The 27336-nt window shown below is 37.0% G+C and overlaps 2 protein-coding genes across 2 annotated transcripts; one reads left to right on the top strand and one right to left on the bottom strand.

Moving 5' to 3' along the window:
• LOC123503439 (transcription factor 25-like) lies at positions 1-22862 on the bottom strand. The gene is made up of 16 exons (XM_045253203.1): positions 22684-22862; positions 21176-21379; positions 20589-20786; positions 20069-20159; positions 19675-19783; positions 7908-8055; positions 6906-7235; positions 6308-6361; positions 5804-5997; positions 4941-5160; positions 4508-4615; positions 4007-4176; positions 3647-3738; positions 3100-3257; positions 2157-2335; positions 1-1568 (listed from the first exon to the last, which is right to left on the bottom strand). Exons 2-16 carry the CDS (start codon positions 21344-21346, stop codon positions 1385-1387), a joined length of 2406 nt encoding a protein of 801 aa, XP_045109138.1. The 5' UTR covers positions 21347-21379; positions 22684-22862; the 3' UTR covers positions 1-1384.
• A 637-nt stretch (positions 22863-23499) lies between these two features.
• Positions 23500-25161, top strand: LOC123503476. Its single transcript, XM_045253267.1, has 2 exons — positions 23500-24352; positions 24844-25161. The coding sequence occupies exon 1, from the start codon at positions 23638-23640 to the stop codon at positions 24340-24342; it is 705 nt and encodes a 234-aa protein (XP_045109202.1). The 5' UTR covers positions 23500-23637; the 3' UTR covers positions 24343-24352; positions 24844-25161.
• Positions 25162-27336: the final 2175 nt, after the last annotated feature.

Below are 27336 nucleotides of genomic sequence, written 5' to 3' on the forward strand. Positions count from 1 at the left end.
TCCAAATAGGACCTTTATTCACATTTATGGACCACGTTATCCTAAAAAAATAAAGCAGCCATATTATTCTATACACACTCACACAATTTTATCTTTGTCGCCACTGTGGTGGAAAGGGATGATAGTCTCGCAGGCCACTTTCATGTACACAAAAGAAGATAAATTGATAAATATGAAACACGGGGTTTACTAATAGAGACAGAGCAGAGATGATTATGAGATGTAAATCTTCAGCAATGTGAAAATCGGGATTTAGAAAGTTCTCAGCACCCATTATGTAGGAGTGAGATAATTAGGAAAGCAACATACGTGTCAGAATATGAGAAAATAAAGAAAAGCAATTCAAGATGGCAATGATAAAACAAGTAACTTTCCACTAAGTGTTTAGAAGTTTTGTGTTGATCATGTCTCCATCAATCTACTAATACATATAGACGTCTTTCTGAACATGAATTATAACTTAAAATCCTTCTGCTTTTGGTGGAAAAACTAATGAATGGTTTCGGGCATTATGACCTGATATTAAAGAATAAAGTTATTTGAACTTAAATAATTGATATACTAAACTGAAAGCAACACAAAAAAAGGAAAATTATTTGACTGTTACACATATTTGTATATTTGAAACCTGTACATGTGCTTAGTGGAAATGCATTCCTTCATAAAATGAAAGCTCTAAAATATCCAAGGAACGATGAATTTCAGCATTTATCAAATAGTGAGTTATTTACCTATCTATTCAGCCATTTATTTCTAGCTACAGTCCACACTTTAGTATAAAAAATGAAGTTAAATAATCAATTATATAATGCTTTGACTTTACCAGAAACTTCATGATCTGCAGCACAAATTTGAGCATACAGGTTAGACAGCTTAAAGAAATCTAGAAATTAGTGTTTCTCTGCATACACTCACAGCATTTAATTCACTCCACTGTGTGTGTGTGTGTGTGTGTGTGTGTGTGTGTGTGTGTGTGTGTGTGTGTGTGTGTGTGTGTGTGTGTGTGTGTGTGTGTGTGTGTGTGTGTGTGATGTAATGTGCAGATATGGTATGCTGCAGCAATGACGTCCTAGTGAATGCTGGAAGCAGGCGTCTTAATAATAATAACAATCATCTATTACAACAGAAAAAGTTCAAGACATGAGACTTTTGTGATAGAAATCTTTATGTGAAATGAAGCCTCTAAATCTACTTTAATAATACTTCTGACTATAAATAATTCATTATCATCATTATTGCACCCTGAAACATTGGTTAAAACTAATAGAAACAAAAAAATTGGGCACAAAATTACAAGTAATGTAAGATAAATATGTAACATTAAAACAATTATGAAAATAATCCACACTAAATATTTAAGTAATTTTTATGCAACTGAAATTCATCAGTCCCACTCATGTTCCTCATCATCTCCAGACATGTCGGCCTCATTGCCAGGTGGCTCAGGGAGATGGAGGTTGGATAACAGATCCCTCATGGCATCCAAAAGGGAGTTGACAGAAGCTCGTAGATCCCCTACTCCATGGCCCTCCCCATCTCCACCACCCTCAGCCCCTTCCTGTTGCTCCCTGGGGGGGTAGAGAGAGAGAGAGAGAGAGAGAGAGAGAGAGGGGGAGAGAGAGAGAGAGAGAGAGAGAGAGAGAGAGAGAGAGAGAGAGAGAGAGAGAGAGAGAGAGAGAGAGAGAGAGAGAGAGAGAGAGAGAGAGAGAGAGAGAGAGAGAGAGAGAGAGAGAGAGAGAGAGAGAGAGAGAGAGAGAGACAAACATGATACAGCTTCTCATAATGTACGTACCTAATAAAAAACACTGCTATGTTGAGCAAATAGATGAATGATTATTTGTCCGTTTTCCTACTTAGTTAATTCTCTGCAAATTTATCTGATAAGTTACAGTATGAGAAAACCATAGATCATATTAAAATATTGCAAGCTCAATGAGGACAAATTGAAGAAACAAAAGCAAAGTGATGGGAAACCAATAACAAGGCATTAGTAAGTTCAGAATAATGGTAACCAGTGAAATATCAGTATTGCAGAAGACACCAAAAATTTAATATTGCAGTGGTCCATGAAACTGAAGAGATAAATAACACATGATGTGCCAGCATATACTATGTATATTGTACAGGTTAACATACAGTTTATATATCAGACATACCTTGCATGATTGACATCATCATCAGGATTATAGTTTGGGAGAAGTGAACGGAAGAAGGTGGTGAGGATATTGGATGATTCCGTGGGTTGTTGGATGGTAGACTTCGGACGAGTGTATCCACAGGTAGTATCAGGAGGCGGCAATGGATCATAACTCATCACTGGATTGTTAGCCAAGGCCTGAGAAAGAAAGGAAATACTAGTGTTGAAATGAAAATGTGTTTGTCTAAAAGTTTTTAAGCCTACTTGGTATGATATTTTTAACACAAGGTATGCATTTGATTCTTCATTTTGTAGTGAGGAGAAAGTACAATCAACAGCAGCAATAGCATAAGTACATACCACCTTTTCATGACAATCAAACTCATTGTTTTGTAAAAATTTTGGCCACTAATTGTTCTTTTCTGTAACATAAACTATGTCAATACCAAATTTTGATTTGTCTAAAGTCTACAAGATCTTGAGTTCAACAACATAAAGAGGCTTCAAGTTTAACAAACATGATTTATGAATTCTAATTTCATGCTAAATTATAAAATACCATGGCTTCATATTTTAAAATTTATGTGGAAAACTTTACTGTAGCCTGTTACTCATCATTCTAACATGAATATATAATATACATTTCAATCTTTCACCTCACATCTAACAGAGGAAAAATAACAAGATGAATGACACAAACACCAGTAAGCTGAAGTCATAAGTAACAACTTTTATATTCTGAGACAAACAAATATTGAGGATGGTTACCATAACAGCAAACCAGCCTCAGTTGTCACAATTAACATGATAACATTTGAGCTTAAGATACAGTCAACTGAAAATAAGTGAAATTTAATGAAAACTATCTTCAATTCAGAATAAATGGGTGGTATAAATTAATTAATCATGCTAACAGTTATCAGTGTTTTCTTTTTCTCAAGTAAACATCACCATCTACTGACCGGTGGTAAGGCTGCTGTTGCTGTTCGTATTTCAGACATAAGAATATGTCTGTAGATAGCCATGGGAGTTCCTTGATAGCGAACCTTCCTCATCTCCTCACCTTCCTTCACCAAGGGATTGTTCTTGTCAACCTCAGTTAGAGTCTTCTTAACATTGTCTGGTGTAAAACAATGAATTATATCAAGATCACTACAAGATTCTAATAAAAGAGCAATGACACTCTAGCAAACTAATTACATTTATATTAGCCTACACTATACACTGGAGCTCTTTCACAATATAACATTTATGCAACTATTAGAATTGTGTCACACCACTCATGTATGTGTTAGGATAAGAAAATAGAAAACTTTTGATAATTATAATACAAAGTAGGTAAAAATGACATTATACAAATATTATAGCACTGGATTGAAATTCACAAGAATCAGAATTATCAGAATCTTATTTGAATTTATGAATACTATTTCTACACAGATTTGCTAGGACACAGTATATTTGAATTACGGAAAATCTTGACATATTTCCATCACAGCTCTTTCTTACCTTCTAGCCAATGCATTACACCAGCTTCCTTCCAAACATGAAAGCAGCGACCCACATACAGGTTGACTAATTGGCTCAGACCTTTGCTTTGGCTGTAATAACAAATTGATTGATTATTTGCCTAGTACTTTACATTTATGTACTTATATTCCTATCAATCTCTTATTACAGTCTATACATTTCCTTTTCTTGCCTCCATCTATTCCTCTAATACACTTCTTTTTAGCATTTTTGTATTTATTTCTTGCCTACTTCATTTTGGGGCATTATAGAGTTCATGCTGGAAGTTGTATATTTTTTGCCTGGCAAGACTTCAGCTTAACTTATCCACTTAAAACTATAAAAAATATATAAACTCACTTTGTTTGTGCTTTGGGCCCATAGAAAGCATGACTGGCAACAACTGGATCAGGCTGAATGCTGCACTTATCCAGAAGAGGGAGAAGTAAACCTGGGAATGTAATGAGAGCTCGCTGCAACATGGCATCAGCCCGCTCTCTCATTGTCTCAGGGTTACCCAGCTCTTCTGCCTGAAATGTCACATTAAAAATTAATATACAAAAACATGATACTATAATAAATTAAATGCCATTTTCAATATGTAATAGTTTTAGAAAAGTACTGGAGGCTCTCTAGTCATGATTGTTTCTAAAAAGTTAGTAAGAAGATAATTTGAAAAAAAGTATGAATGCCATTAACAGTGTAAGAGAATACATGTATTATGAAATAACATCTCACTATGCCTATCAACTTTGTGCATCTCACACTTGATGAAAAGCTTACATATAACAAATAACCAAACAAATAATACTATAAAAAAAAGTATTCAATATACTCTCTTTCACTACCATTACTACACACCAGAGCTGCTGCCTTGCTGGACTCCCTCTTGTCTCGGCTGCTGGTCTGGCCACTGCCATTACTCAGGTGGTACAGTGCAAGTGGAACTGAGAAGCTGAAGTTGGGAAGCTGTTGGACAAAGCAGACAGCACCATTATCATCACTTTAACTAACCAATGTAAGATGTAAATGTTATAGATTGTTTGAGTATTTTTGTTATAAGTAAAATATTTTCTTCCTGAGAGCATTCCTAAGTACATCAATGAGTGTGTAATTGTATGTTTGCAACAAATTTGTAGCAATGGTGAAGGCTACACTTTTAACAGACAAATATATTAAAAGAAAGATTCATGCATCTCCTTATAAATCCTTAAGATTTTTCCTTCTGTTTGTGAATAAGGCATAACAATATTTGAACTGTTGAAAACTAATGCACTAACAGTGAGGAGCTAACCATGGAAAGATTTTTGGTAGGTTCATAGGTGTCATACAACATCACTAGCCAACTGTATTCTTGGGCCCGTAGAGCATAGAAGTCCATCATGAGAGACACAGCTAAGGGATCATCATCTGGTGAGAGGTTAAGTAACAGCTTGCAGAGTTCCAGCGCTGTGCGATAGCAACCTTTCTGGCCCACGTTAAGTATGTGTCGGAAGAGTGCAATAAATAGGCTCCTGCAATGGAGAATACAATTAACATTTTTCAAGTTTGCTACAAATGCAATCCTCAAACAGCATCATTCACATATATTAGGGAAAAAATAAAGTATGCCTGAATAAAAAATCATTGCAATTAAAAGAAGAATGATACATCATCTATGCCACTAAAATAAATCCATCCCTAGCTTTGAGATTCCATATTAAACAAAATAAATTACATTATACTGTATTAGTAGTACATTAATAATTTTTCAGAAATATGAAAATTCCTAAACTGGGAGTGAATGTCCCTATCAGTGCCTTATATTTCTCATATCTAGACAATACATGTGATAATACAATGAAGGGAACAGCAAGAGGTGGCTGACAGAGTAACACTGAGGCAGCACATTTGGGTTCAGAGGAAAATTTATGTTCAGAATTAGAAAATATATTCTTATCCCATTTAAATTCAGAAAAATTCATGTTCAGACATTCATGTTCAGTGGTTTAATTGTATGTATTGGTCTAGTAAAGGGTTGTGTCAGTAAGACAAAAAGCCTGAGTAGATGAAATCAAGGCTGGAGCTGCAGGTTATTCATGCCAAGAGTACTAAAGGTACTGAAAAGATGTGGTGGTGTCAGATAATAATAGAGTCCAAAGTCCATACATAACTCACCGGTTCTCCTGTTGTTGATAGAGTAATCTACAACTGCCAGTGGTAATGTTAAAGAGAGGATGAGTGGCAGATTCAAGGATAAATAAAGCTCGTTCTATCAACTGTGCTGCCATGGCAGAGTCATCTCCTAGACGGAAGATTTCTGATACTTGAAGAAGTGTGTCCACATGGAAAGGTTCTTGGTTAAGCAACATCTGCAAGATGACAAAGAAAATTAGGAAAATAAAGAGAAGGTCTAGATGTAACATCAAATGATGCAGCCATTAGTGTGTGCAATGATTTGTTAAATGTCTTTACAGAAACCAATGTCTTATTTTCTATGTATAAATTCCTTATTTCCATTAACCTACAAGATAAGGATTAACATTCATGACATTCCTGCATTACAAACTCACTCAAAATAATACAGTAATACCATATCAATGAGACACAATCATACACACAGTTATACTATGTATATACTCAAAAGCAATAAAACTATACACATCAAATGTTCTTACTAACCATGATGTTCTCTGGATTAAGGGACTCAACTGCATCTAGAAATCTGAACTGTCTTGTAGCTCAAACTGTGTGTGTGTGTGTGTGTGTGTGTGTGTGTGTGTGTGTGTGTGTGTGTGTGTGTGTGTGTGTGTGTGTGTGTGTTTACCTAGTGTGTGTATTTACCTAGTTGTTGTTTACGGGAGGAGTTCAAACTCGTGCTGTCCCGTCTCTATATCTACTCTTATCTAACTTTTCCTTAAATCCGTGAATTGTTTTTGCTTCAACCACTTCTTTCTCCAGCGCATTCCAGATCCCCACAATTCTTTGTGGAAAAATATATTTCTTTATGTCCTATGTACACACACTCATCTTCACTTTTCTCCCATGCTTCCTCCCACTTCTCATATCTCTCACCACCAGATCATCACAGTCCAACTTCTCAATGCCAGACAGAGTCCTATACATAGTGATAAGGTCTCCTCTCCCTTCTTTTTTCCAGTGTCAGCAGACTCAATTTTTCCAGTCTCTGCTCATAAGACAGATTCATCAAGGTTTGAGGCAGCTTTGTCGCAGCCCTCTGCTTCCTCTTATCTCTTGCCATTCTTGGAGACCAAAGTACCGCTGCATACTCCAACCTGGGTCTAATCATTGTAACAATCAACTTCTTGATCATCTCTTCATCCATGTAGCAGAATGCAGTCCTTATGTTCCTTACTAAATTGTACGCTTCACCAGATTTCCTTTTTACATGAACCTCTGACGAGAGCCCCTCCGTCACAGTTATTCCCAGAACTTTCTCTTCAGTCTTTATTTCCAATTCCTCATCCCCCATCTTATATCTGTACACTGGTCTCATACTGCTCTTACCAAAATTCATCACTCCACACTTCTTGATATTAAATTCCATTTGCCACTCTCTGCTCCACTCCCAGATCTTGTCTAAGTCCCTCTGCAATGCCTCACAGTCTTCTTTCTTAGTTATTTTCCTCATTAATTTGGCATCATCCGCAAACAAACTCATATAGCTATTCACTCCTTTCGTCATATCATTTATGTAAACAGCAAACAGTAATGGTGCCAAAACTGACCCCTGAGGTACTCCACTAGTCACTTCCCTCCAAGCTGATTTCCTATCTCTTATTACTGTTCTCATCTCTCTTCCAGTCAGGAAATCACTGATCCATTCCAAAAGCCTACCCCTCAGCCTGCCATGTTCTCTCACTTTCCAGAGCAATCTCTTATGAGGGACTTTATCAAATGCTTTCTTCAAGTCTAGATAAATTCCATCCACCCATCCTACCCTTCCTTGTACCCATCTATGACCTGAGAATAGAAGCACAATAAATTTGTTGCACATGATCTGCCTTTCTGAAATCCAAACTGCCCATTAGTCAATATTTTCTTCCTCTCTAGATAATCATTCCATCTTTTCTTTATTACTGACTCACACAGTTTGACCACAACACTTGTTAATGAGACCGGCCTGTAGTTTGACGGATTTTCCTGGTTTCCACTCTTAAATATGGGGACTATATCTGCTTTTTCCAGTCCTTTGGCACCTGCCCCTGCTGCAGAGATTTCAATATGAGGCCACAAATCTTTTTTGCCAGTTGATCCTTACATTCCTCAACACCCAATTTGATACTCCATCAGGCCCTTGTGCTTTCCTTACATCCAATCCTTCCAGCATTTCACACACTTCATCCTCCAACACTTCAATTACATCCGTGCCTTCTTCTGTCGGTTCAATCTTTGGTTCATTAAAGGTTCTTTCATTGGTAAAAACTTTTTGGAAACTCTTATTCAACTCTTCAGCCATGAGTTTTCCTCTTCAATGAATTCTCCATCAACTTTCAGCTTGCTTATTTCTTTCTTTTCTTTAATTTCCCATTAACAAATCTATAGAATAATCTTGGCTCATCCTTACATTTTTCCACAATGTCCCTCTCGTACTTTCTGGCCTCTCTCCTTATTCTTGTGTACTCATTCCTTGCCTTTTTATACTCATCCCACACTTAAGATCCTTTTTGAAACCTCCTCGATTTCACCTTGATACTCATCAGCCTCGTTAGTAGCAACTCCCACCAGTTTACCAGCCACATCTTTCTCCTTCTTTTCTCGTTCCTGCCTCATTGGTGTCTGATCTTCTTTAACCCCAAATACCATAACACATCTTTTTTTCTCGACAGTGTTTCTAACCAATTCTTCTTTTTCCTTTATTACTTTGACCACTGTCCTTTTCATCACCTCTTCCTTTTCATTTAACTGACTATTCATTATTTCTCTTAGATTCGCTGCTTCCTCATCCTTTCTCTTACTCCAGACACCTTGTTGTTCTACTTTTTTTTCATTTTCTCTCACTGCGACGTTGCAATCCTGAACACTTAACCTCAAGGCGTCGTATTTTTTACTCCAGTGTTCCAATTCTTCCCTCTTTCCTTCCAACTTTTCATATTTCTTTCTCCATCCCTCCCTTTCACGTTCAGTCTCTATACTATTCTCCTCCAATACCAAAATTCGCCTATACAGGTCACATACAACATTTGTGTGTGTGTGTGTGTGTGTGTGTGTGTGTGTGTGTGTGTGTGTGTGTGTGTGTGTGTGTGTGTGTGTGTGTGTGTGTGTGTGTGTGTATGTATGTATGTATGTATGTATGTATGTATGTATGTATGTGTGTGTGTGTGTAATTCACCTTGGTAGCCTGCTGGTCACCCAGCCAGTCTTCCCCATTACGGAGCAAACTCAGAGCTCATAGACCGATCTTCGGGTAGGACTGAGACCACAACACACTCCACACACCGGGAAAGTGAGGCCACAATCCCTCGAGTTACATCCTGTACCTATTTACTGCTAGGTGAACAGGGGCCACACATTAAGAGGGTTGCCCATTTGCCTTGCCATACCAGGACTCGAACCCGGCCCTCTTGATTGTGAATCAAGCGTGCTCACCACTACACTACGCATGTGTGTGTGTGTGTGTGTGTGTGTGTGTGTGTGTGTGTGTGTGTGTGTGTGTGTGTGTGTGTGTGTGTGTGTGTGTGTGTGTGTGTGTGTGTGTGTGTGTGTGTGTTCAAGAAGGGCTTTGATCTGACTTTTCCCTAAATCTATGCATGCTTTCTGCTGTTACAATCTAATCATTGAAGCTGTTCCAGATGTCCACCATTCTATGAGGAAAACTCAACTTTTTAATGTTTCTCAAACACTGAGCTTTCCTGATCTTCTTAGAATGTCCTCTAGTCTGTCTATCTCCGTCTTCAATCAGTGGTACCAGGCCTTGTCTATCTACCTTTTCCATATGGTTCACTATCTTGTACATCATCCTCTCTCCTGTCTATCCTTCAAAGTTGATAGTTCCATTTTCTTTAGTCTATCTTCATATGGAAGCTCCTTTATTTCTGGCACCATTTTTGTGGTTATCTTTTAGATTCTTTCTAGTTTGATGATGTCCTTTTTACATGCATGGTGATCACACCACTGCTGCATATTCAAGTCTAGGTCTTATCATTGTGATTATGATCTTTTTCATCATACTCTTGTCCATGTAATTAAATACCACCATGATATTTCATAGTGTCCTGTATGTAAAAGCAAATGACTCATTAATATGTCTTTCTGGGGTCCAGATGTCTTGTATAATCACTCCCAGGTCCTTCTCTTCCTTGTTTTTCATTATAGCCTCTTCTCCCATTTTGTACTCTTGCTTAGGTCGTCTATTACTTTTACCCATTTCCATCACATGGCATATTTTGGCATTAAATTCTTATTTCCACTTTTGGCTCCATTCCCTGATCTTATCGATATAACTCTCTCATTGTTCTTTATTACTCTCAGGAGTTCTGCATCATTGGTAAACAAATTTATGTAGCTACTCAGGTTTTCCTGTATATCGTTAATATATATGATGGACTCAATACTTGAACATCTTTGAAGTCAAACTTTTCAATACTCGAACACAAAAACTTAGTACTTGAAAAATATCTGGTAATCGAACGTCCGCACATGTGGCTGTAAACAAAGGCTTCTGGCCTCTCCCTCCCCGCTGTCGCCAGTTGTCCCGCTACGGTCGTTAAAAAAATAACATTCTCCTGCATTCTGCCTGTAGTTTTTCACTTAGGAACTTACAACAGCACCAAAGAAGTTTATTAAAGGTGAAAATAAAGAATCTAGTGAGAGTGCAAGTGTTAGTGAGCCAAAACCCTCCACTAGTGGGTTCACAGTAATCACACCAGGAGATGAGTTACAAGACATTTTCATAGATGGTGACTAATCATCCAATGAATAACCTTCCTCTTCCTCCCCACCCTTCTCCCCTCCTCTTCTACATTACACTTGCGGTAAGTACAAATCAAGATTATTAAAAAAATTCTATTGAAAGTTTTGTAATCATAAGATTTTGCTAAGGTTAGAAAAAATTAATTGATTAATAGGTATCAGTAGTAAAGCTTTTTGATACTTGAACAGTCATTTGGAACTAATTAAGTTTGAGTACTGAGACATTATTGGTGCTAGTACTGACCCTTGTTGTATGCTACTAGTTACCATGGCCCAACTTGATAGGGTGCCTCTTATTACTGTCCTCATTTCTATTTCTGTTAAGTAGTCCCTCATTCAGTTTAAGATAATTCCCTGCACTCCTCTTTGTCCTATGTTCCATAGAAGTTTTCTCTGTGGTACTCTGTCAAAAGCTTTTTATTTAAATATCTAAATACACTGTGTCCACCCATCCATATGTGTGTGTGTGTGTGTGTGTGTGTGTGTGTGTGTGTGTGTGTGTGTGTGTGTGTGTGTGTGTGTGTGTACATAGTTGTATGTTAGAGGGTTTGAGTGGGGCTCATAGTGACCCGTCTCCATATCTACATTTATCTAACTTTTCCTTAAATTTATGCACACTTTCTGCAGTTACAATCTCATCACTTAATCCATTCCAGATGTCCACCGTCCTATGTAGAAAACTGAACTTCTTAATGTTCCCCAGACATTGACTTTTCATGATCTTGGAACGTCTTGTTGTTCGTCTCTCCCCACCCTCCATCAGTGTATCAGTGTTACCAGGTCTTGTCTGTCTATCTTTTCTATACGGTTTACTAACTTACACTTCATTACGAAGTTCTTTCTTTCCTGTCTATCCTTCAAGGTTGGTAATTCCATTTTCTTAAGTCTTTCTTCTTAGGGAAAATCCCTTCTTTCTGGAATCATCTTTGTAGCAGTCCTTTTGCATTCTTCCTAGCTTCTTGATGTCTTTCTGCCCATATGGTGTACTGCAGCATATTCCATTCTAGGTTTTATTATAATGGTTATCTTCTTTCATCATAGGGGCCGCCGTGGTACAATGGAACCATGCGTGCTTTGGGGTCCAAGGGGTCTCCAAGCGCATGGGTTCGAATCCTGTCCACGGTCCGAGTGTAGGTTGGGCTTTCTCACTCGGGGCAACGGTTTCCTAGTGGGTGGGCTTTGAGATAGGAGGTACCCTAAAAAATATCCCTTTTAGTCCATAAATCCCCATGAAAAGCCCACATGGTAGAAAAAAATAAATAAATAAAAATAAAAAAATAAAAAAATAAATAAATAAACACTTTTATCAATGTAATTGAACACCACCCTGAAATTAGTTATGGTCTTGTATGTTGATGCAAATAGCTCATTCATGTGTCTTTTTGGAGTCAGGGTATCCTGTATAATCACTCCCAGGTCTTTCTCTTCCCTCCTTTTCATTTTAATATCTTCTCCCATTTTATATTCCCATGTAGATCTTCTATTACCCATTCCCATTACATGGCATTTCCTGGTATCAAATTCTAATTTACATTTTTGGGTCCAGTTCCAAATCTTGTCAATATCTTTCTGCAATTCCATACATTTATGGTTGTTCCTTATTAATGTCAAAAGCTTCGCATTATCTGCAAACAAATTTATATAGCTACTCAAACCCTCTTGTATATTGTTGACATGTATTTGAAACATAATTGATGTCAGCACCAAACCCTGTTGTACTCCACGGTAATTGTTTTCAGCTTGATGGGGTATCTCTTATCACTGTCCTCATTTCCCTATCTGTTAAGTAATCTGTCATCCATATTTCCTTGTATTCCACCCATGTGTTTTGTTTTCCATAAGAGTCTTCTATGTGGCACTCTGTCAAAAGCCTTCTTAATATCTAGATACACTGTGTCAACACATCTCTCTCCCTTGTATAATTGCTTAATAAATTTGTTATGCATGATCTTCCTCCCTGAAACCAAATTGGGAATTATTTATCATTTCCTTTCTCTACAGATGTTCTAACCATTTTTCTTTGATAACAATTTCACAGATCTTTCCCACAACACTAGTTAGTGACACTGGTCTATAATTCCGGGGCTCAGTTTTTTTCCTCCTTTGTATAGTCAAACTATATTTGGTCTTTTCCACTCCTTTGGTACCTTCCCTTCCATTAGAGAGTTATTGATTACGTCCCAAATTTGTTCCACCAGTTGTTCTTTACATTCTCTCCGTGTCCATCCTGCCACTCCATCTGGCCACACTCCCATCCTTACATCCATCTTTTCTAGTAATTCTCTAATTTTCAGTTTTTCTACCACGATGTCTCTTAATCCTTCCTGTGTTGCTTGGCTGTTTAGCCCTGTGAACTCTCCCTCCTCATAAAATACTGATTCATAAGTTCACTTATTTCTTCTGGTGTTTCATACATCTTATTTCCCTTAATTAATTTAGCGATGGTCTCTCTGTTCGTCAGTATTCCATCATATACAGACTCAATATTTGAATGTCTTAAGAGTCAAACTTTTCAATACTCGAACACAAAAGTTCGATTTAATACATGAAAAAATACCTGATAGTCAAACATCTAGACATGTGGTTGTAAATAAAGGCTCCCTGGCCTCTCCCTCCCCTTCTCCATCAGTTGTGATGCTGCAGCCATCAGAATAACATTTTCCTATTTTCTGTTTGTAGTTTTTAATTTATGAATTTACATTAACACCAAAGCCTTGTTAGTGGTGAAAATATCTGGCAATCAAACGGCTGTGCACATGGCTGTAAACAAAGCTCTGGTGTTTCCCTCCCTGCTGTGAACCATTGTTCTGATACTGTAATACCAAAACAAAATACTACCAGTATACCGGATACCAGTGTTCATCCCTAGTCCTGCAGCAATTGTGAAAAAAAAACACATTCTTTTGCTTTCTGTCAGTAGTTTTTCATTTAGAAACTTATAATGGCACCAAAAAGGCTTATTAGTGGAAAAATAAGGAATCTAGTGAGGGTGCAAATGTTAGTAAGCCACAGCACTCCACTAGTGGGTTCACAGGAATCACACCAGGAGAAAAGTTACTAGATGTTTTCAAGGATAGTGACTCGTACTCCGACGACCTCCCTCCTCCACCCCACCCATCTCCCCTCCTCTTCTACCTTATCCACCACCAGCCTTCACTTACGGTATGTAAATAAAACAAAATAGTAAAAAAAAAAAAAAAATCTATAAACTTAAGGTTATGCTAAGATAAGAACGAATTACCATATTTATAGGTATCGGTTGTCACAGTTTTTGATACTCGAACAGCCGTTTGGAACAAATTAAATTCGAGTATTGAGTCTCCACAGTACAGGGGATCCTCGCAATTCGACGGGGTTAGGGCAGTTTTTTATTGGTCGAATCAGTGTTTATTTGAATCATGAAGCAATTTTTCCCATAAGATACTTAAGAATTAGGGGGGATAGGGACCAACTTTCAGCCTAGATCCCATCGTTATTTGTTCCTCTCCCATCAGATAGTTCCATACCAGTCTTCTCTTGCTCTTTCCTAGTTCCATTACGTGACGTTCCTTGGCACTAAACTCCAATTTCCACTTCTTACTCCACTTATAGATATTCTTTTATATCTTTCTGTAACAGCAAACAGTCCTCCTGGGTTTTGGTTACACTTAGTAGCTTTGCATCATCAGCAAATAAATCAATATAACTGTTTAACCTATTGTGAATGTCGTTTACATAAACCTGAAATACAATGGAGGCTAACAATGATCCTTGTGGCACTCCACTTGTTACTTTACCCCAAGATGAGTATGTTCTCATCTCCCTGTCCTTCAAATAATCCCTTGTCCATTCTAACAAAATTCCTTGTAGTCCTCCTATGTTCTCTAATTTCCAAAGTGGTCTTCCATGAGGGACTTTATCAAAAGCCTTTTTTATGTCCAGGTATACTGTGTCTACCCATCCATCTCTGCTTTCCAGTCTTTCTATTACTCTTGAGTAGAAGCTTAATAAGTTCGACACATATGACCATCCTGTCCTGAACCCAAATTGTCTGTTTGATATAACTTGTTCTTCTTCCAGATGTTTAACCCATTTTTCTTTGATAATTATTTCACACAACTTTCCCAAGACACTTGTAAGTGACACTGGTCTGTAATTTAATGGCTCAATTGCCTTTCCTCCTCTAAATAATGGTATTACGTTGGGTCTCTTCCATTCAAGTGGAACTTTTCCTCCATTTAGTGAACTTGTAATTATTTCCCAAATTGGAGACAACAGTTGCTCTTTACATTCTTTTAGCATCCAGCCTGATACACCATCCAGCCCCATTGGTTTTCTGACATCTAAATTATGTAATAATCTTCCAATTTCCTCTATGTGCACTGTGATTTCCTGTAATTCTTGGTAATGCAATATCCTATTTGGTTTTGTAAAATCCTCTTCTACAGTGAACACAGCTTTGAAGCTCTCATTCATTATTTCACATATTTCCTTCTCTGTTTGGTATGTCTTTCCTCCTTGAATTATTTTTCTATTGTTTCCTTATTCTTCATCTTACCATTTATAAATTTGTAGAAAAGCTTGGGTTTGTCTTCACTTTTATGCACCACATCATTCTCAAAGTTTCTTTCTTCCTCTCTCCTTATTCTAATATATTAATTTCTCGCATGTCTGTTACAGTCATTTCTCTGTTTTATGAGTTTCTTCCAAGCTTTATCTTTTGCCTTTTTAGCTTCTGTGCATCTAGCATTGTACCAAGTGTGTATTTTTGTCTTAACTCTATGAAACGGTACATATTTCTTTACTCCTTCATTTTATTTCTGTATGAATATTTCACATTTCCCTTGTATTGTCCTTCTGTACATAATGTTTTTTCCATTCAGTATCACCAAAATATTTCCTTAATTATTCAAAATCTGCTCTTACATAATTTAATCTCTCTTTTTTGTAGTCATTTCTGTATCTTATCCCATCCTCCTCCTGTATTTCCAGCTCTAATGTCACATGATCACTTCTTCCCATTGGACTAAGGTATTGTATGCTGGGAGGGGGTTTTGGCTTCTATGTGAATACTAGGTGTGTGTGTGTGTGTGTGTGTGTGTGTGTGTGTGTGTGTGTGTGTGTGTGTGTGTGTGTGTATTTATCTAGTTGTATCTACCTAGTTGTATTGTACAGAATTCAAGTGGGGCTCATAGTGACCTGTCTCCATGTCTCCATTTATCTCATTTTTACTTAAAGTTATGCACATTATGTGCTGTAACAACTTCATTATCAATACATTCCATTTTTCCACCGTTCTGTGTGGAAAACTGTATTTTCCAATATCCTTCACACACTGCCTCATCCTGATCTTCTTTACATGTCCTCTTGTCCTTCCATCTTCTTCTGTCACCAGCGCCAGATCTTCCTTGTCTATCTTTTCAATGCCATTGACTATCTTGTACATTGTTATTAGGTCCCCTCGTTCTCTTTTATCTTGTAAGGTTGGCAGTCCCATTTCCTTCAGTCGCTCTTCATATATAAGGTCCTTAACTTCTGGCACCATCTTTGTAGCAATCTTCTGTGTCCTTTCTAATCTTCTTATATCCTTTTTAGAGCTCAGAGACTACACCACTGCTGCATATTCTAGCCTTGGATGTATCATGCTTGTGATGATTTTTTTCATCATACCTTTGTCCATGTATTGAAATGCCACTCTTATATTAGTCAACATTTTATATGATAATCCAAATATCTTGCTTATGTGTTTTTTGGGACTCAGATTTTCCTGTATAATCATTCCCAGATCTTTTTCCCCTTTAATCTTCATTATTTGTTCCTCTCCCATCAGATAGTTCCATACCGGTCTTCTCTTGCTCTTTCCTAGTTCCACTATGTGACATTTCTTGGCATTAAACTCCAATTTCCACATCCTACTCCATTCATAGATCTTGTTTATATCTTCCTGTAACAGCAGACAGTTCTCCTGGGTTGGCTCTCTTCCATGTATTTAACTAGTTGTATTGTACAGGATTTGAGCGGGGCTCATAGTGTCCTGTCTCCATATCTCCATTTATCTAGTTTTTCTTTAAAGTTATTTACACTATGTACTGTGACAATTCCATTATCCAATGCATTCCATTTTTTCATCGTTCTGTGTGGAAAACCGTATTTTCCAATATCCTTCACACACTGCCTCATCTTGATCTTCTTTTCATGTCCTCTTGTCCTTCCATCTTCTTCCGTCAACAGTACCAGGTCTTCTTTGTTTATCTTTTCAATATCATTTACTATCTTATACATTGTTATTAGGTCCCTGCATTCTCTTCTATATTGTAAGGTTGGCAGTCCCATTTCCTTCAGTCGTTCTTCATATGTGAGGTCTTTTAATTCCGGCACCATCTTTGTAACAATCTTCTCTATCCTTTCCAATTTTCTTATGTCCTTCTTAGAGCTCGGAGACCATACCACTGCTGCATATTCCAGCCTTGGGCGTATCATGCTTGTGATGATTTTTTTCATCATATCTTTATCCATGTAATGAAATACCACTCTTATATTAGTCAACATCTTATACGATAGTCCAAATATCTTGCTTATGTGTTTATCAGGGCTCAGATTTTCTTGTAGGATCACTCCAAGATCTTTTTCCTCTTTAGTCTTCATTATTTGTTCCTCTCCCATCAAATAGTTCCATACTGGTCTTCTCTTACTCTTTCCTAGTTCCATTATGTGGCATTTCTTGGCATTAAACTCCAATTTCCACTTCTTGCTCCATTCATAGATCTTGTTTAAATCTTCCTGCAACAGCAGACAGTCCTCTCTGGTTTTGATAACTTAGCAACTTTGCATCATCAGCGAATAAATTTATATAACTGTTTATCCCAATGTGAATGTCGTTTACATAAACTTGAAACATAATGGGGGCTAACACTGACCCTTGTGGCACTCCGCTAGTTACTTTATCCCAAGATGAGTATGTATCTCTGATCACAGTTCTCATTTCCCTATCCTTCAAATAATCTCTTGTCCATTCGAGCAAGGTTCCACGCAGTCCTCCTATGTACTCTAGTTTCCAAAGAAGTCTTCCGTGAGGGACTTTATCAAAAGCCTTTTTAATGTCCAGGTATACTGTGTCTACCCATCCATCTCTGTTTTCAAGTCCTGCAATAACTCTCAAGTAGAAGCTTAATAAGTTTGATACACATGACCGCCCTGTCCTGAACCCAAATTGTCTGTTCGATATGACTTGCTCCTCTTCTAGAAATTTAACCCATTTTTCTTTGATAATTATTTCACACAACTTCCCCAAAACACTTGAAAGGGACACTGGTCTGTAGTTTAGTGGTTCAGTTGCCTTTCCTCCTTTAAATATCAGTATTACGTTGGCTCTCTTCCATTCTAGTGGAACTTTCCCTTCATTTATTGAACTTTTAATTATTTCCCAAATTGGATCCAGTAATTGCTCTTTACATTCTTTTAATACCCAACCTGATACACCAGATGGCCCCATTGCTTTTCTGACTTCCAACTTATCCAGTAATCTTCCAATATCCTCTTTGTGCACTGCAATCTCCTGTAATCCTTGGCAATCCAATGTCCTATTAGGTTCAGCGAAATAATCTTCTGCAGTGAATACTGTTTTGTAGCTCTCATTCATTATTTCACATATTTCCTTCTCTGTTTGGTATATCTTTCCTTCTTCAATTATTTTTTCAACTGTTTCCTTATTCTTAGTTTTGCCGTTTATAAACTTGTAGAAAAGTTTGGGTTCATCTTTGCTTTTATCCACTACATCTTTCTCAAACTTTCTTTCTTCCTCTCTCCTCACTCTAATACATTAATTTTTATCATCTTTGTACTGCTGTCTGTTACAGTCATTTCCCTGCTTTAAGAGTTTCTTCCATACTTTATCTTTTCCCTTTTTTGCTTGTATGCATTTAACATTGTATCAAACATTTATTTTTTTCTGAACTCTATAAACAGGAACAAACTTTTTTACTCCTTCATTGTATTTCTGTAAAAATATGTCATATTTCTCTTGTACAGTCTTTCTGCACATATTACTCCACTCAATCTCAGCAAAATAAATCCTTAATTTTTCAAAATCTACTCTTGCATAATCTAATCTCCTTTCTTTATAGTCCTCTCTGTAACTTATCTCATCTTCCTCCTGCATTTGCATCTCTAATGTCACATGATCATGTTTCCCCATTGGATTAGGATATTGTATGATTGGAGGAGACTCTGGTTTTTTGTGAAAACTAGGTCAAGCAACGACGTTTTTTCATCCCCCCTGTGCCTTGTTGACTCCTCCAACCACTGGTCCATTGTATTAACCATAGTCAACTGTAACACTTTCTCGCTCCACTGCCCACCATTATCCATTACTTCCATCTCTCTCCAGTTTATTTTTTTTACAGTTAAAGTCTCCAACTAAGAGTATTCTTCTATCTCTTCTTATCATGTTATCTAAGCACTTTATCACCTCTCTTTGCATATCTTTATGCTCTTCTGATCCCCATGTATTGGTGAAACACATGTAACTATAATTTTTCTTTTCTTCAAGTCTTCTGTTCTGATTGTTACTCCCATTACTTCCACTTTGTCCTCACCATATTGCACATCCTCTACACATATATTATCACGAACCATTATTAGCACTCCTCCTCCCGTGTGTGTGTGTGTGTGTGTGTGTGTGTGTGTAATTCACTGTTTGATCTGCTACAGTCTCTGACGAGACAGCCAGACGTTACCCTACAGAACGAGCTCAGAGCTCATTGTTTCCGATCTTCGGATAAGCCTGAGACCAGGCACACACCACACACCGGGACAACAAGGTCACAACTCCTCGATTTACATCCCGTACCTACTCACTGCTAGGTGAACAGGGCTACGTGAGGAGACACACCCAAATATCTCCACCCGGCCAGGGAATCGAACCCCGGTCATCTGGCTTGTGAAGCCAGCGCTCTAACCACTGAGCTACAGGGCCGTGTGTGTGTGTGTGTGTGTGTGTGTGTGTGTGTGTGTGTGTGTGTGTGTGTGTGTGTGTGTGTGTGTGTGTGTGTGCTTCTCATGATAAATGGATAAATCAATAATATTTCAAAAATTCACAAAGAAAATACAAGGCTACTTGGTGTCTGCCCAACACTTACTTGTTTTCATTTGCCTGCACGACCCTTGACCCAAATATTCTCTTCATTTCATTCTGTGGATTGAGGTGCTTGTGTTCTACGTTAAGAAGATTTTTCTTTACTTTGTCATCTGAAAGCATGATTTACAGATTATATGTGTATGGTGTAAAATCAGTATTAAAACTAAAAATGAGTTTTTATGACAGTAGTTTACTCAGTTTAAACATTTGAATAAGCATGTCTAATTTTTCATAATCATAACCTTATTAAATGCTGTAGAAGTCACAACTCAAAAGAAGAAAGGCAATATTGAAAGGAAAAAATATTATTTATCATTCATTATGGAAATCCTAGGTACCTTGTTTTGACAGGTCAGGACAGCAAAATCACTTCAATACGACAACAATTAACTTACTTGATGTTTTTTCAATGGGAGCTTGTTGGGGAGCTCCACTGGTGATGGCATTTACTTCTTCTATAATGTTGTCTATGTCATCCTTGTCATTCTGAGGAAGGAAAAAAATAAATAAATAAATAAATAAATAAATAAAAAAAAAAAAAAAATTTAAAAGCTAAGAATGGATAAAACATACCAAATTTGGGTAATAATCTTTGGTCCACAATACATTAAAGGACTTTCCTGATATGGGAGTTACCATGACTCTGATACCTGTTGACTCAAAATCTAAATTTATATTTATTACTAATTTTATAACATATTACTCTGAAGGATATCAGTCTTTACTATGAGTCACACTTTTCATATAAACTGGATATCCTTAAAGTGTACCACCATCCATAAAATGATCTAACAATCAAAACAATTGTACATCTAGGAACTTTAGCAAATAATAAGAGAAAAACAGACAGGCAGAGAAACAGATCTAAAAAATTTGACACCTTAGAAAGAAGAATTATGCTGTAAACATACGTACATCAGTTGGATCTTCACTACTTGCTGGAATTCTCACTCTTCCTCGCTTCTTCTTTTTCTTACGTTTCCGTTTGGCTCCAGAACCAACAGGTGGCTGGGGTGAGGCTCCGTCCCGCTGGCCATCCTCTCGGAAGTCACTGTTGTCACTGATGTCATCATCCTCTTTTACCTCAGACTCAGATGGGGAGCCTTGTACTAACTGGAATAAAGAACACTAATATAAAGTCCCCATCTTTAATGTGTCACTTAAACTCAAGTTTATCAAATTTTGTTAACCATTAAGGAATGTTTGTGGATATGATTCAGTAGTGTGAAACAACTAGGTACTTTAGAAGAACTAGCCTGATTTGGAGAAGGAGAAGGGGAAGGAGAAAGAGAAGAAGGAAAAGGAGGAGGAGAAGGTAAAGGAGGAGGAGAAGGAAAAAGAGAAAGAGAAGGAGAAGGAAGAGAAGAAGGAGAAGAAGAAGGAAAAGGAGAATGAAAAAGAGGGGAGGGGGGGGGTAATTCTCAGAAATACCCTGAGACTGAAATAGTTCATAGCTGTTCGTCTGCAGAGCAAATACAATTACAGAATTAAAAGCTGTTTACCAAATCAAACCTGTTGGGACCCTTTGAGGGGAGTAAGAGGGTTTCTTTGGCAAGCTGCTCATCTTGGTCTTCCTCCTCATCTTGTTCTTCCTCATCATCACCAAGACAGCTGTTTGGAATGTCCAGGTCTTGACGCCTCCCCTGTAATTTCCTTAATGCTCGTGTTGACATTATGTACCTGAGTTGTTTTCACAAGTGATATGTCTGAAATATATAGGTTAGGTTAGAGCCCTTAAGGTGGCAAAGTCCCCTTGTTAGATTAGGTTAGGCTGCCATTCTTAAAGGGGGCCAAATTCCCACATGATGAAATAAAGTTAGGATGACATCCATCATAACAACAGCAGTAATAACTCCCATTTATTTTTTGCTGTAATAGGTGACATTTGACCATATTTTAGCTTTCCAAAACCCAAAAAATCCTACTTTCTCACCAGGTCCTTAAGTTTGTTTGAGATTAAAAACAGAAAAGATTAGTAAATAGAGCTGTGTGCGTCTTAATATTTGATGGAATAAGGGAGGGTGTGTGGTGGTGTCACTGCTGCTGTCACTACTCCCTAACCCAGGGATTCTCTACCTTTTCCTTGTTAAAAACACCTTGAGTTATACGACCATCAAACCCCCAGTAATCTGACACCAAACAGAAAGTTACTTTAGTGACTGACACTAACCTAATATGTTACGGTATTGCAAAGGATTAGTTCAGCCATCTGAGTTTCCATCAAAATCTTAAGAACATAAGAAAAGAAGGAACCTGCAAAAGGCTGTCAGGCCTACATATGGCAGTCCCTGTACCTAATTCAAAATCTTACAAAATGTTAAATTAGTAACTGACACTAACTCAATATGCAATGGTACTGCAAAAGATATTATCAAATCAGCCATCTAAGTATCTCTAGAAATCTTCTTGTGAACAACTGGGGATTTGTAAACCCCAGGTTGAAAACCCCTGCCCTAGTCTATTCCTTTCAGTCAGTGTCTGTGCCAGTCCAACCCAATGTAGTGTTCTGTGTGCAACATAACAGCAAAGGACTGTGAGGGCTGAGATGGAACAATGGAGGATGCATTACGTTGCTGGAGAGGATTACCATCTTTAGGGACTGTCTTCACAAGAATTCGATACTATCACACATGATTAGTACACTATGTTTTAGAGATCTGAGTATGATTGTCTTCCCTTCAAATCAGGTTCTCTAGCCATACGATAAAAGCAGAAATATCAGTAGTCTGAAACTTCAGTTATACCTCGTCGAATCTGCAGCAGAATAAACTTCGGAAAAATTACAGAAAAAAAAAGTTAATTGTAACTGTTCGTAATGACTACCTGACACTCCTCAATTTTGCGTGGTAGAGGTGTGGAAATAGAGACACAGGTTAAATATATTCTTCCCTATAGAGTGTCTATGAGTAGAAAGGTATGCCTAAAGATAATCTTCACCACCCTAAACAATTTCCGTCGGCAACTCGAGACTCGGACAATAAAACATTTAGAAACTTTCCCAAGTTCCTACCTAGTAAGCGAGCTGTTGTACAATAGTTGATGGCCACCAGTGTTAGGGTGTCAGCAGACAAATCATGAGTGGTGTCAGCACCAATATAAGGCAAAGGGAAAGTATTTATGCACGTGAAATGTAGTCCACTCGGCACGCCTCAACACCACCACGTCCAGCTGACCGCGCGTCTCGAAGCCTTCACTATTGCTTCATTGACATCTGCATTTTCATATTTTGTACATTGTAACTAATTATAGCAAACACTTAAGCAAAGAGACAGCTGAAGATTATAATATGTCATGATATATGTAAGACTCAGCTTTCATGGCTGCATATTTCCTACCTAATTCGGTCATGCTGAAGTCAGAGTCAACTAATGCATAAGACGAGTCAAACTCATATACGTCAATATTCATAATACACAAACTCACCCATCTTTCAAGCGATTTACCGCAAAGTATATACAATTCCAAGAGTAAACGATAATAGATGAAGCAAAAGACAGTACTTATCTGCTCCATTTCATTTTTTCTCCAAATCAAATCCACGAATAACAAAATGCAGTCGATATCCTCTTTTACTGATATTTTTCGTTATTTTGAGGCTCATTAAATCAATTACGAAAAAATCACTCTTGTTATTCAACCAGTTATATGTATCTCATCTAGGTAAGATACCAAGTAAATAGGTGCCTCTTGACTGAATTGTTGTAAATGTCATCAGTGTCCACTAAAACTAATATCATGAAATAATTTGGAGATGATATAGATAAGGGAAAAATTTCAGATATTTCCTGTATAAAGGCTTCCTAATCTGTCATATTATTTGACCCTGCTGGTGCTAATGTAAACAAAAACAGCTGTCGGCGACGGCGGATGGTGCGGCAAAGAGACGTACAGTGTACATTACCATGAGGTTTCATCAACAATTCTGTATCATCAAGAAACCAACACACATCGCCGTGCAGCCAGAATGAATTTCAGTCGAGCATTGTTATCACTTCCTCTCAGAAGACAAACAGTGATAGGTGCACTAGTAATGGCTACAGTGTTGTATATCGTCTACCAGTTTATCTTCGTTGCTGAACTCACCGAATCAAGCAGGCCTCAAAAGCACGATGAAGGCACGCAACAAGCAACGAGACGGAGGCACCAAGAGCTCGTGTTGAAAAAGCATCCTAAAGATTTGAGACCCAGCAAAGTGAACGAAATACATGATGATGCTGAGGTTGCAGCTGATGGAAATGACAATAAAAACAGTGATGCTGAAGGGAAGAGGGATGCTGTAGGAAAGAAAACAATCGCACAAAATGACATTCAGAATGTGGAGGAAGTAAAGGGAAAGCAGGAGTCAAAACTTACATTTCAATGTGAGAAATCAGGAAAGATAATTTCAGTTCAAAAACTCAACGACAATTATTGTGACTGCCCAGAAGATGGATCTGATGAACCAAGAACAAATGCTTGTGCTAATGGCAGGTTCACTTGTTTAAAACATACAAAACATTTTCCAGAGTCTATCCCTTCAGGATGGGTGAATGATGGAGTGTGTGACTGTTGCGATGGCTCAGATGAATGGAAGATGAAAAAATTTGAAGCAGATTTACCTTTGAATCTTCAAAAGAGAATAGGTCGATTCTTATCACCTTGTCCCGATCAATGTCCAGATGCATCGTAAAACTATAAAGGTAAATGTGATTTTGTAATGTCCTTTGTCAACAACCTAATATTATACCATATTGACAATAATTTCTGTCCCCTGGGTTAATTCACATGTTTGATTGTGTTTCAAGCAGTTGCCTAGTATTTAAGCAAGTGACTCATTAAAAGTGAATTGATAAAAAATTGACAGTATTACACAAATATGCAAAGTGAATGTTGTTTATTCCAGCTGCATTAAGGGTTAATCTTAGTAAACTGCACTTTATTTGTATGCTGTAATCTTGTTCTTGGAACAACTAATTATAAATGCTTTGCAGCATTAGCTGATTATAGTTGTGTGATTATATTTTAGATCTGTCTATGATAATTCTTATCTTTTCCAAATAATATGACTATTATATATTTTTTTCTTGATGTGCAGTGCCAACTAATTAATGTTCATGAATTTACCATTTAGTTTTACTGTATAAATAATAATGATCTGCTATCCTATAATGTAATTCTCAATCCTTTTCAGATGCTTTTCGATAACTTCTAGAACCCTCCACTGAGAAGCATCAGCAGTTTTCACAGCTAAAACTTGCAAGGATGCAAGGATGATCTCCACTGAATTAGAGTGTGTGTGTGTGTGTGTGTGTGTGTGTGTGTGTGTGTGTGTGTGTATTTGTTATTGATTCTACAGGATATTCAAGTTTATTGTGTTTTTACTTATAACCCAATTAATATATCTTCCTTGAGTTTATACTTACTATCTGTGAATAACACTTCTTCTGGTAATACATTGTATTGATTTATTGTCATTTGAAAAATCCAGTTCTTCACCTTAGTTCTTTTTCTCGTTTGTTTGTTTCCTCCTAATCCAAGTTTCTTCAATTTTTTTTTATTTTTTTTTATTTATATGTCCTGGCCTATAGCGCCTGTAGGCATACTTGAAGAGTATATGTGGGAAGCGCTGTTAAGCTTCAGCCCATTAGTGGCACAGGCAATTTTATATATAGTGGTATCCATATTAGGGCCCATATCACCACCCAAGCACATCTTTGGTATAACCACCTAGAACCTGGGTATCATGATGACATGTAGATAACTTTAAACCACTTGACAGACGACAAAAGGTTTAAGCCTCTACATGGTGGGATTCAAACCTACGCGTTGGCATCAGTTCGAATCCCACCATGACAGTGTTTTACTTCAATCTTTTTCTTTTTTTTGGCTACACATCTTTACATTACATAAAATTCTATGTAAAAGTGCAACATAACTGCAGTCTGCATGCAAAGAATGATTGAATTCTGTGGATGAACAAAGAGGTACTACATTCCACATCCATTCCACTTTTCATTCTAGGTCAACTTATTTGCCTTAGGAGGTATGTAAGTACTATCCTTCTCTCATTTATCTATATATTTCTTAATTGCTTTAATTACCAGAATATCTGGGTAGCTATTGTAAATAGTATAATTCCTGTTGCAGATCCAGTAGCAAAGGAAACATGACAAGGTGTTTGGTTTTGTATTTTATACACTATCATTTTAATGCACTACTTTTCCTTACTATCTCAGCAAGTATTGCATTTTACTAAGAGCAGATTCTGTCCATGTTGAAATATCTTTTGGTATTTATGAGTAGAAAACTTGTCAAATACACTTCAATACTTTATAAATCAACACTGAAACATGTAAGCAATGCAACTTCCTAAAATATTTCATTCTTCAAGAGATGAGGTAACAATCTGCATTCACCATATGCATCAGCAATTGGTGCTTGTATATTCATTATATTATGACTTACCACAAATAGTGATTACACCATATGCATCAGCATTTGGTGCTTGTATATTCATTATATTATGACTTATCATAAATGGTGATTAGAGAAGAATGAATGATGGCAAAACAAAGCAAAGTTGAATTAATCACTACCTGGTACAAAACTCATCAGTATTCATTATTTGTATTCATACTGATTTATCTATGTACTATTTAGTATACTCATACAAGGTGAAAATAATGCATATGAATAAAGAAAATACTAAAAAGGAAACATGAGGCTTGTATAAATAACAATCTGATAAACACATGTTATGTAGTTGGATGCCACAATGATAATTGTTAATGGAATATGTACTTTTAGCATATATGGAACAATCTGGAATAGTTTATCCTTTCATGTGGATTTTTATATGCTGAAAATGCTTATGATTTATATTTGTGTGCATGAAATTCCATGATTTTTACATTTCACACTAGCATGAAACTTCTGTTGTAGGTGACTGGTTGGACTAGATATGATATAGTCACACTTAAGAGTCTATCAGTGCCCTTTAGTCTTTTCTATTAGGTTTAATGTTTTTCCTCATTATTAGATTCTCTGACCTGCTGACACTCTCAGCATGAAATCTGACAAGAAGATTAGAGGACTAATGAATGAGCAAAAATATAAAACAAAATACATTTGAAATTAATGCTGTTATCATACTTATGTCAAAGAGTCTATTCAAATGGGGCCAACAAATGTAGATTGAAATTGTAATATCTAGATTCTTGGACTTGAGAAAAGTTCATTATATGAGTACAGGTTCCTTTGTACTATTCACTAATTATAGATGGGAGTGTTATATAAGTGTATGTATTTTGAACCAAGAAAATTGTCTGTTGTTATGAAACTACAAAGCTCATGAGAGTGTGTGTGTTTGTGTGTGTGTGTATATATATATATATATATATATATATATATATATATATATATATATATATATATATATATATATATATATATACAGCAAGTCCTCCTTATACTTGCGTTATCTGGTAAATTCACAGTTACGGTATTTGGTAATTACTACCAACGATTCTATTTACGTTAAGAAAAAATCACAGATAAGGTATCCAGCCGTGTTTTGTTTACACCGTACTGTAGCGCCACCACAACAATCAGTCTCTTCCCGCGTTTCCCACTGAACACAGGTGAAATCCTAACAGCGTGTTTTTTGTTGATATTATTATCACGA

This window comes from Portunus trituberculatus, chromosome 14 (genome assembly GCF_017591435.1).
Source record: "Portunus trituberculatus isolate SZX2019 chromosome 14, ASM1759143v1, whole genome shotgun sequence".
Taxonomy (NCBI): domain Eukaryota; kingdom Metazoa; phylum Arthropoda; class Malacostraca; order Decapoda; family Portunidae; genus Portunus; species Portunus trituberculatus.

Excerpts from the sequence above, each read along its gene's own strand:
- LOC123503476 (XM_045253267.1), top strand. The coding sequence starts at position 23,638 with ATGAATTTCAGTCGAGCATTGTTATCACTTCCTCTCAGAAGACAAACA.
- LOC123503439 (XM_045253203.1), bottom strand. The coding sequence starts at position 21,346 with ATGTCAACACGAGCATTAAGGAAATTACAGGGGAGGCGTCAAGACCTG. Across the intron at positions 19,784-20,068 it reads TCCCATTGAAAAAACATCAA|ATGACAAAGTAAAGAAAAAT; the intron begins GTAAGTTAATTG and ends TCATGCTTTCAG. Across the intron at positions 3,258-3,646 it reads TGTAATGCATTGGCTAGAAG|ACAATGTTAAGAAGACTCTA; the intron begins GTAAGAAAGAGC and ends GTTTTACACCAG.